The following is a 10,862-nucleotide window of genomic DNA, read 5'->3' as shown; positions in this document are numbered from 1 at the left end:
ATAATAATTTGAGCCAAACTTTTGTAATGTTTGAATGGTGTGTTTAAATCTTTAATTGGGGTATGATAAATTTTTTTTTAAGAAATTGGAGTGTAATAAGTAAAATTTGGGGTGCCAATAGCAGCTCTCTCTTCAATTATATACCCTCACATTTAAGGATCTAATGAGTGAAATAAACAATGGATGTGGAACCGAATCAACATATTATGTATAGGGACATTAGACATTTGAACTCCTAATAATCCAAAAAGACCAATTACACCATCACATTCACATCTACTCTAATAGCTAGGGCCATCAACTGTTGCAAGGTTGCATTTCCATTGAAAAGCTTGCCCAGCTACAAAAGCAAAAGTTGAAGAGTAGAACTTGTAGTTTGCCTCATTGTTTTCCCTCTCAAACTGTAGCACTAGGAAGCAAAGAAACTTGAGCTTTCCTTTTTTTCCTTGTCGCCTGTTTGGATGACTACTTTTGTCTGGTAGTCGGAGGATGTAAGGGGCAGCTTCAACATATCCAACAATTTTTTTTTTTCAATAAAACTACAATTCCTTAGAAACCACTCTGTCATGGTTCTCAGACGTTGATTTCAATCAAACTACATCCTGAAGCCTTTCTCACTCTATCTGTCAAAAAATTTCTAATCTTCAAGACTTCGTCCCAGTTTCCCTCACTCGCGTAAATACTCAGTAGAAGCTTGTAATAGCCAGAAGTTTTTGGACCCAACTTAAATAACTCCTCTCCTGACAATTTCACCATCTTGAAATTGCCATGAATCCTACAAGCCCCCAAGAACGCCCCCCAAATACTAATATCGGGTTCTAGTGGCATCTGTCTAATAAATCTAAATGCTTCATCAATAAGTCCCGCTCGTCCCATTAGATCAACCATAGTCGCATAATGCTCCATCTTCGGAAGAATGCCCAATTGTCTAACCATATAATCAAAAACTTTGCAACCTTGGCTCACTAATCCGGTGTGGCTACAGCAAGACAAAATGACAAGGAAGCATAAACCATCCGGAACTATACCTCTCTTCAACATCTTGAAGAATCCCATTAGAGTGGCCACACCATGCCCATGCATGCCAAGCCCATGAATCATGGCAGTCCAAGAGTTCACGTCTTCTTTCGTAAGATCACTGAATACCCGATAAGCGAAATTCAGTTTTCCACATTTGGAGTACATGTTTATCAAAAGAACTTCTATCGATGATTCTGAACAAAGCCCAAGCTTTGTGATGTAGCCATGGATGGTTTGCCCTACATGAAGAAGACTCCCTGAATTGGTACAAGCTTGGAGGGTAATCAATACTGTAACAACACTAGGTTTCACACTCTCTATCTGCATTTTGTGAAAGAAGTTCAACACCATTTCTAATTCTCCACTTTTCAAATACCCACTCATCATGGAATTCCAACTTATGACATCTTTGTGTCGAATCTCATCAAAAAGTCTCTCGGCAGTGTCCAAGTTCATACATTTTGCATACATATCCATTATTGCAGTTGCTAAGATGGTATCTGAAGACAAACCCATTACGATTATATATGCATGAATAGATTTTCCGAGATGAATTGCTCCCAATTGGCCACATAAAGGAAGAATTATCTTCAAACCAATTTTATCTAGTTTCATCCCTTCCAAATTCATTTGATTACAAAGTTCCAATGCTTTATCAGGAAATCCATTCAATCCATAACCTGATATCATTGAATTCCAAGAAACCAAATTTCGATTGGGCATTCGATCAAAAAGGTCATGTGCTGTATGCAAAGAACCAAATTTCGAATACAACTCTATGAGAGAATTCGTGATGAAAATATTGTCTTGGAACCCACATTTTAGGATTTGCGAATGTATCGATCTGCCTTGTTTACATGCTAAAAGACCTGCACATGCCTTAAGCACATAGGGGAATGTGAAATTATCTGGTTTTAAATTGTGGGAAAGTCGAAGAATGCTGTAGAGATGGAGGATTTTCTCGAAGAATCCACCATTGGATAACTCTTTGAGCTTAAAATTTAATAAACGGATATTGGGACCAAAATGGATTCTGAAAAAGGATTGTGCAATTTCGATTTGGCCATTAGTAAAATAGGTGAGAAGAAGATCAATAAAGAAAAATCCATTTTTAATGGCGAAAGCATGTCGAATGTGAGGTGAACCATTGGAGAAGGGATTTTCGGAGATCAACGATAAAGATCGATGGAAGCAATAGGAAAGAGGAAATTGGAATAGGAGAGAAAATTTAGGTTCAGCAAGTTTCAACATACAGAGACGTTGGTTGGGTAGGTCTTCTTATGTTATGTGCTGCTAGTTAATAAGTTGAGGCAAATTTGACCACTCTATCATCTCATTCTCAAACATGATCCAATAATATAATCAAGATGATGACTCGCAATATCTGATGCATGCAATTCAGTCAATTTGAATTTTCAATATCGCTTGCCTCATATTATTTTGGAAATCTTGGCACTCTGCCATTTTTAGAATGCTCGCAAGATTCGAAGACTTTTTTTTTTCTTTTCTTTTTTATATTAAAAAAAAAAAAGTCGCCATGATAATACGAAACTCACTTGGAGGAACCAAAAAACCTACCTACCTTGGGATTAGCATAATTTCTAAATCCAGGCACAATGACCCAAGTCGCCCTAAATCGAAATGAATCAGATCAAGCATACACATTCGAGCAGACCCACTAGGAGATTCGGCCCATAGGCTGACCCCTCACCCAGTGTGCTCTAGCTAGGTGGTATGACCACCTAGACCGACCCCTCACTCAACGTGTTTTAGCTAGGTAGTTCAGGAACTTAAGTCAACCCCTCACTTAATATGCTCTACCTTGGTGGTTCATTCACCTAAGCCAACCCCTCAGTCCAACGTGCTCTAGTTAGGTGGTTCAGCCACCTTAGTCAACCCCTCATCCCAACATGTACATTAGGAGGTTCGACCTTCTCGTCCAACTCCTCAATCAAACGTACCTTGTTAGGAGGTTCGACTTCTTAGGTCGACCCCACAATCAAACATGCCTTTGCCAGGCACCTTGGCTTCCTGGTCCGACTCTCAGTCAAACAATACACACTAAAGAGATACAGACAACATGTCCCTTCATATTGGGTGGCACAGTCACCAAACCAAGAGATTCATATTGGGTGGCACAGTCACCAAACCAAGGAGAAACTCTCGTTGAAACTAAGCTACTCTAGTAGCACAAACTACGCATGGTACTTAAAAGAACCATAACCACATAACCTGATTGAGTCAACTCGAAGAACTGAGTCGTCATAGAGTCGAGGCAGTTACACATTTAAGGTCACTCCTTATGTATGTTACAAGAACCATGAGGAGTAGATCTTCATTGCCATCAATACATCATGGGCATTAGCTGCCATAAATGCAAGAGAACATGGGAAAGAGGTTAATACCTCTTTCAATGAATCCAACTTATAAATAGGGAGACTTATCCCTCTCAAATCATGAGGTACTAACCACACAAAAGTCTTTTATACTTGAACCCTTTTTTTTACTTTATAGATAAACTAAGATCTAACTTGATTGTCGGAGGCTCCTTGGCTAGCACGCCACCAGTGTCTTTTCAGGTTAAGGTGACATCGTACTACAATCGAAGACGAAGAAACTTCATCGAAAAAGATGATTGAAACTTTGGAAGATTCATAGAATAAGACGAGCAGAGTTGCTCATTTATTATAATATGCTTCTTTAAGAGGAGTAAATCAATCATTGTAATACGTATCTTAAGAAAGGTTTCATCATCTATTCTAATATGTATCTCAAGGAGTGGGAGATCCAAAAAAATCTCCCATACTTTTTGGGGTCGTTTGTGGAAACAAAGAACAAAACTAGAGATGCCATCAATCAAAAGAATTCTTCATCATCCTCCATCCTAAATATACCCTTATTCACCTTTAAAGGCCTTCAATCATCCATATCCTTGACCTCTCATAACAAACTTTCCTTTTAAGGGAATTCACAACATTCACTCAACGCACACGTGCACGATCAATCGAGAGGCCTACTTTGTAAAACAACACTCTCAATTAAGAAGACTCTTAGTCCCTAATGAGATGGCTATCTTTTTAGTCAAAGTCAAACTAGCAAGACATCCTTCTTAGGCGATCTTACACAAGTAATGCAAAACTTAAGAAACCTTTCACTTTCTCCTTCACATCATCCTATGGCTAGTACTTCTAACCCACCTTAAAACCAAGTAGAGATTCTTCAAACTTTGCAAGAACAAGTCCAAAGGTTTAAACCTAGATGTAGGAGCAACAAGAATTGTTGAACTTTTACGCCAAGAAAATGCAATTCTGCATAGTCAACTCAACGGTTCGTAAACTTAACTCAATGGTCCGAGGGTAGCTTAGCCTCAAGATGCAGTTAATACTCGGAATCATGATGCACGATGAAAATAAGGGGATAATCTACCTCTAGATACCGTCAACGTTTCAGCCTTACAAAGAGGGCAAGATATAGAGGCATAGTCGAAGATGACGTCTCACCAAATAACGAACATCAACACTCCAATCAGAAGTAAAACGAAATGATGGTGAGTTCATCATCTGAGATGAACTAGATTCTATGTTGAAGAAACAAATGAAGTAACTTAACATCCTGGTGGCACATGGGAAGGGAAATTCAGTTGAGCAACTCGCTCGATTGGCAATCAAAGACCTAAAGGACTCTCTATTCATAGCAACAATCATGGTTGATGAGCTTCCTTGAAAATATTTCATCCCCAAGTTTAACCTTTACAACGGATCTGCCAACCCAATGAAGCATCTCTACCATTACAAACAAGTAATAACACTTAAAGAAAAGAAGGATGTTCTCTTATCTCGAGTGTTCCCCTCTAATTTACGCAAAGCAGCCCTAACATGGTTTCACCGACTTGTTCCAAGAGCGATTGATAACTTCTTAGACTCTGCATGAACTTCATAGCATAGTTCATGGGGAGCTGATGACAACAAAAGGGGGTAGACTCACATTTTAACCTCAAGAAAAGAATTGGAGAGACCATAAAAGAATATATTCACCAATTCAAGACAAAACTTCTTCAGATCGACAATTGCAATGATCTTACAACAATCATCACCTATCAAAAAGAGATCTTCAATAGTTTGAAACTATATGATTATCTAGTGAAGAGTAACCTAGACAATATGAAGGATCTCTTGTTGAAGGTGGAGAAGTATGCCAAACTAGAAAAAGACAAGTTGAGCGTTGCCTCAACGACTGCTTCCATCATCCAAATAGCAAAGAAGATGTCTCAACAAGGACCAAAACGGCTAGTCAAGCCAGAAGTAAAAGAAAAAGAGGTCCGGACTTGAAGGTGTACAGAAGTATACTTCTCTCAAGATTCATTGGATCGTATTCTTCAATGTATTTAGAATGAGCCATTCATTAGATGGCTGAAGTAGATGTTTTTAGGTCCTTCCTTGAGGGATGTCATGAAGAGATGCGCATTTCATAAGGATCATGAACACCAGACATAAGATTACAATTCTTTAAAGACTATGGTCCAAGATCTCATAGATCGAAGATACATATAGGAGTTCGTTGCTCGTCTAAGGCAAACACATGCCAATCAGTAACAAGAACGCCTTCTTCCTCTTCTTCCAAGAGGACCAAGGCAATAAAAGCAGATGACGAACACTATTAATGTCATACATGTAGGAGTGGTAACTTAAACAAACTGTGCAAAACAATTAGGCAAGAGGAATTTGATTATAAAAGTTGTTTAGGTACGATAAGTCTACCAACTCCAACCTCAACCACGATGGAGTCAACCACCAATAGAAAATGGACACTCTATCATCTTCTTATTGGATCAAAATCTGGAATGAACACATGGTCCTCATAAATATGCCTTGGTACTAACACCGTCGATAGGCATTCACGACGTCCATCAAATATTGGTGAACTCAAGAAGTTTAGTTGATGTCCTTTTCATCGAAGTATTCAAGAAGATAAGCGTGGATGAAAGTGCAATGGAACCACAAAATTCTTTTTTGGAAGGTTTCAATGGAGATACAACATGAACACTAGGAGAAATCATCTTACCAATATCGCCTGGACCAGTAATGGTGATGACAAGATTCATTGTAGTGGATGCTCCTTCACCCTACAACGTAATCTTAGGGCAAACTTGAATACGTAAGATGAGGGAAGTTCTCTCAACTAATATGATTTCAAGCATTAGATGGTGTTTGGGAAATTAAAGGAGACCAAGCAGCTGCAAGACAATGTTACATCGCCCCATTCAAGAAAAATGAGCCAAAGCAAGGGGTCACCTCCTATTGGAGATCCCATCCAAACAAACCAATAGCAATCACAATCTTACTCCCCTACCACAAAAAATCGTGTAGAAGAGTGAGAGGAGTTACCTGCGATTGAACCGATAAAAACCGTAAACATTGGAGATCGAAAAGAATCAATGAAAACTTTCATTGGTTCCATGTTATTAGAGTAAGAGAAGAAGGTGTTAACAAGCTTTTTGAAAAGAAATAAGAAAGTGTTTGCATGGTCATTTAAAGACATGTCGAGCATAGATCCAAAGATTATCTTCCATCAACTGAATGTTGATCCCAATTATCCACATGTCCGACAGAAGAGGTGGCCACTCGTACCAAAGTGAAGAGATGCAGTCGATGAAGAAATATAGAAGTTGAAGCACACAACTTCATCAGAGAAATTTAGTACCCAAGATGGATAACCAACATCATCATTGTGCCAAAGAAGAATGGTAAGATTTGGATCGAGGAACATTATGTTATAAAATTAGGCCATTCAGACTCAAGAACGCGTGAGCAACTTATCAACGTGTCTAGTTGCCCAAATGTTCAAGAAGAAAATAAGAAAAATTGTGGCGATGTACATTCATGATGCCCTTGTTAAAAGTACAAAGAGGCAAGGTCATATCCAAGATTTAGAACAGACCTCCGATATATTGAAAAAGTACATGATGAAGTTAAATCCAACCAAGTGCGCATTCGGGGTATCTTCAGGGAAGTTCCTCAGTTATCTGGTCACGAAAAAAGGGATCAAAGCAAATCCAGATTAGATCAAGGCATTAGTTAATGTGCCATCTCCAAATATCAAGAAGGAAGTTCAACGATTGACATGACAGATCACATCCTCAACCATTTTGTTTCGTAAAAACACTAGATAAGTACCTACCCCTCTTCTAATTACTTTGAAATAACAAACATCTAGATTGGGGGCAAGAATGTGAAGAAGCTTTCCAAAAGCTAAAATGATAACTTGGTCAACCCTCAATTCTTTCTAAGCCATAGTTTGGAAAGAGACTGTATTTATACTTGGCAACTTCAATAGAAACAATCACTTCAATCTTAGTCAGGATAGAAGAAAGTACTGAAAGTCAGTATACTTCCCTAGTAAGACCTTTCTTGATGTAGAGATTAGATATTCTAAAATGGAGCAGGTGTCACTGGCATTGGTATCCACCGCAATAATACTGAGACCATACTTTCAAGCAAAGGCAATCGAAGTCCTAATTGAATATCTACTTCGAGCAATCCTCAGTAAGTTTGACCTCTCAGGCTAAATGGTGAAATGGGTTGTTGAGCTCAATGTATTTGAGGTCACCTTTAATCTAAGGACCTTGATGAAGGGACAAGCAATAAACAAATTCCTTGTAAATTTCCTCGCAAAATGTCCAACTATAGATAAAGAAAAGGCAATAACAGAACTGTAGACACCCCATTTTTGCACTCGCCTGATTAATCAACTCGTAAACCCGATCGCAACGGTTCCCAATGATGGATGTTTATTCCAATGCTTTATTTTGTTACTGGATATGTTTCAGAAATCCGGATGAGGTATCTCGAACTGACAAAACTTTAGAAACCACGCTACGCTAGGAAAATACGACCCCAAAAACATAGAAATCATCATCTTGCAGACCAAAAAGAAGCTTCACGATAAAAATCACTAAAAATGATCAAATTATCAAAATACCCCTAAAATCAAAACAACCCTAGAGCCTACGTTACGATTAGGAAAACTCATTCAAACACATAAAACAACAAATCGAAACCAAATAAATTATTTCGCCAATTTTAACAGAATTTAACAAAATTATGAAAATACCCCTCATAAAGTTCACGATCATTTCACACAAAAAACTTCATAAATGACACAAACCAATATTTCCATTGAATTCCTTACGAAAAATCGATTCTAAAACATCCTGGAACATAAAAAACTGACTTAAAACGCGAAAAGTCCTCCCCGGGGGTAAAACGGTAATTTCACAATTTTTATAATTAAAATTTTCTAAATTAATAAATAAATTTTAAATAATTAAAGTGAAACATTAATGAAATTAATTTAAAAATTTGAACCAAAGAAATCGATCAATCAGGCTCTCAGGCAAAATTGTTGAGGGTTCGCAAGATATTTCTTTAAGGACCCCTCCATTTGGGGGTCCAAAGAATTAAAGATATAATAGAGGGGGGTTCTCCAAAAAATCAAAGTCAACCAAGCAAGACTAAAGTCAAGATATTAAAGTCAATTAAATAAGACTAAGGTCAAAATTAAAGTCAATTAAATAAGACTAAAGTCAAGATATTAAAGTCAATCAATTAAGACTAAAGTCAAAATTTTAAAGTCAATCAAATAAGACCAAAAGTCAAAATCCTAATAGAGTTCTAATTAAATAATAACTCTATTTAATAGAGTTCTAACTAAAATATAATTCTACCTAAAACAATTCTAATTAAAATACAACTCTACCTAAAATAATTCTAACTAAAATACAACTCTAACCAAAAGAATTCTAATTAAACACTAATTCTATCTAAATCAACCCTTAAAAAAATCAATAAATAGAGGTCCTCACACCTTATTTTCGGATAAAATCATAAATCCTAAGAGAAGTAGGTCAAAATATCTCCCTAGCCTCCCATAAACCCTAATTTTGAAGCCCCAACTCCTTACCTAACATCCATACTTTGATTTTAGCTCAAAAAACACCTAGAAGTCCTTCAAAAACACATAGAAACCCATAAACAAATCCGAAGAATTCAAATCTAAGAAAGAGATACCTTAACTTAGAGATTAGAAATCAGATCCGGTGAAAGAACGAAGCGAGGAATACTGTACAAGAAGTTGTTCTATCAGATCTGAGGGAAAAGAAAATTGTTGCGTTCGAAAAAGGTAAGTATTTTTATTTTTTTATTGATTAGGTCTTTTTAGCAATGTAGTTCTACTTTGAAATTAGTAGAGACCGGTGTTTGCCGGGCGGGTTAGGTGCCTAAGACCTTCCAACTCCGTAACATGATCTCCGGACTTAGTTTCTTATTTTTCGTAGATTAGTTTCTTTTGCCTTTTAGAGTCAATGTTCGATTCCTAGACTATAATAACTAGGTGGCGACTCCCAAACCTTAAGGGTCAAAAGCGAATCCGCGCACCCCGCGGATCGAGGGCGCTTTCAAGTACTACCACAAATAGAAGATGTAGAAATTACAGAGCCTTGGACTACCAAAAAGGGGTGGAAACTATTAGTAGATGGAGCTTCTAATGATAGAGACGTAGAAGCAGGTGTTGTTCTTATAACACCTAAAGGTTCGAAGTTAGAGAAGGTAATCCACTTCGGATTTAAAACTTCAAACAACGAAGCGGAGTAAAAGGCTATCATCTCACCTCAATTTCACAGAGCTAACAGTTAACAATGACTCACAGCTAGTTGTGAAACACATCAGCGGAGTCTATGAAACTAGAGATGAATGGATGGTAGCTTATCTTGATCTTGTCAAGAAATGGATATAAAATATTGAAAAGGTAAAAGTTTTCCAGATGTTAAGATTGGAAAATAAACATGCGACTCCTTAGCTTGTGTGGTGTCTTCTCTAGAGACAAACTCATCATAGAATATCCATGTCCAATATCAAGAAAATCCAAGCATCAAGTTATGATTTAATTCCTTGTACAACAGTGTATGATTTGTGCTTGCAGTTTGTGGTTGATGTAAGCAGAATGGAGAACGGTTTCAGCATGACCTCTGTAATTACTGATTGATATTTATTACCCTTTGAATATCTTAATGTACATAGACTTCTTTCAATTAACAGGAAACTTACGCTTGTTCTAGTTTGGTTGACCCAATTCTTGTTTCATGGTTTTCTACTTGTGTTTTTTCTTGTGCCTTTTTTTACTCTTCATTTTTTTGTTGTTGTTCTTGTTAGTGTTGTATTTGATGATTTTTCTTTTTAATTGAGACTGATACCCTTACAACTTGGCAGTGACATCTAATGCTCCAGCCTAGGTGAAATCTATAATGTTTATTAACGTATGGTGTTGTGATTCTCCCCCAATACTGTAAGCCAAACCCTGACTAGTGAAATATGCGTCGTAGGCCCCTATCCTAGCAGATCTACTTATATATTCTGTTAATAAGTTTAGTGTCTTATATTAGAGGACCTACATATTCTCTTCTTGTGCCTCGGGATTTTTCTACAATGCAACTTTGATGTTGTAAGCTCAATCCAAAAAAATAACAATTGTAACATCACAATTTTGGGTGGGTTATAATAAAGATGTGGGATCCATAGTTCACAAAATGAAGAAAAAGAATGAAGGATTTGCCTTGGTTTTCAAATTATATTCTTGATTTGTCAACCTTATCTCTACAGTTTTTGTTGCTTAGTTGAGATAGAATATTATGGACTTAGCTTTGACAATGCCCGGAAACAAGTTTACCTTGGGAAGGAAATCAAATAAGTGAAATCGTCTCAACCCCCGGCCATCTGCTAAATAGCAGATAGGGGTCCGATCTACGTATCTCGAGAATTTTAAAAGAATAGGGAGTCGCCACCTAGTTT

At 37.3% G+C, this 10,862-nt stretch overlaps 1 protein-coding gene across 1 annotated transcript; it reads right to left on the bottom strand.

The window, feature by feature from the left end:
* Nucleotides 1-256: 256 nt before the first annotated feature.
* LOC147391205 (putative pentatricopeptide repeat-containing protein At3g05240) lies at nt 257-6,477 on the bottom strand. Its single transcript, XM_086459026.1, has 7 exons — nt 6,405-6,477; nt 6,247-6,314; nt 6,053-6,142; nt 5,565-5,673; nt 3,334-3,385; nt 619-2,053; nt 257-340 (listed from the first exon to the last, which is right to left on the bottom strand). The coding sequence occupies exons 1-7, from the start codon at nt 6,475-6,477 to the stop codon at nt 257-259; spliced, it is 1,911 nt and encodes a 636-aa protein (XP_086315152.1).
* Nucleotides 6,478-10,862: the final 4,385 nt, after the last annotated feature.

Source organism: Akebia trifoliata, chromosome 11, assembly GCF_017979445.1.
Source record: "Akebia trifoliata isolate Shusen 1 chromosome 11, ASM1797944v1, whole genome shotgun sequence".
In the NCBI taxonomy this organism is placed as follows: domain Eukaryota; kingdom Viridiplantae; phylum Streptophyta; class Magnoliopsida; order Ranunculales; family Lardizabalaceae; genus Akebia; species Akebia trifoliata.
Note: the sequence above shows the minus strand (reverse complement) of the source record. Positions and strands in the feature narration are given on the sequence as shown.

Excerpts from the sequence above, each read along its gene's own strand:
- LOC147391205 (XM_086459026.1), bottom strand. The coding sequence starts at position 6,477 with ATGGAACCAATGAAAGTTTTCATTGATTCTTTTCGATCTCCAATGTTT. Across the intron at positions 6,143-6,246 it reads CATTGTCTTGCAGCTGCTTG|GGTGAAGGAGCATCCACTAC; the intron begins GTCTCCTTTAAT and ends ATTACGTTGTAG. Across the intron at positions 341-618 it reads GAAATTTTTTGACAGATAGA|CTGGGCAAGCTTTTCAATGG; the intron begins GTGAGAAAGGCT and ends TTGCTTTTGTAG.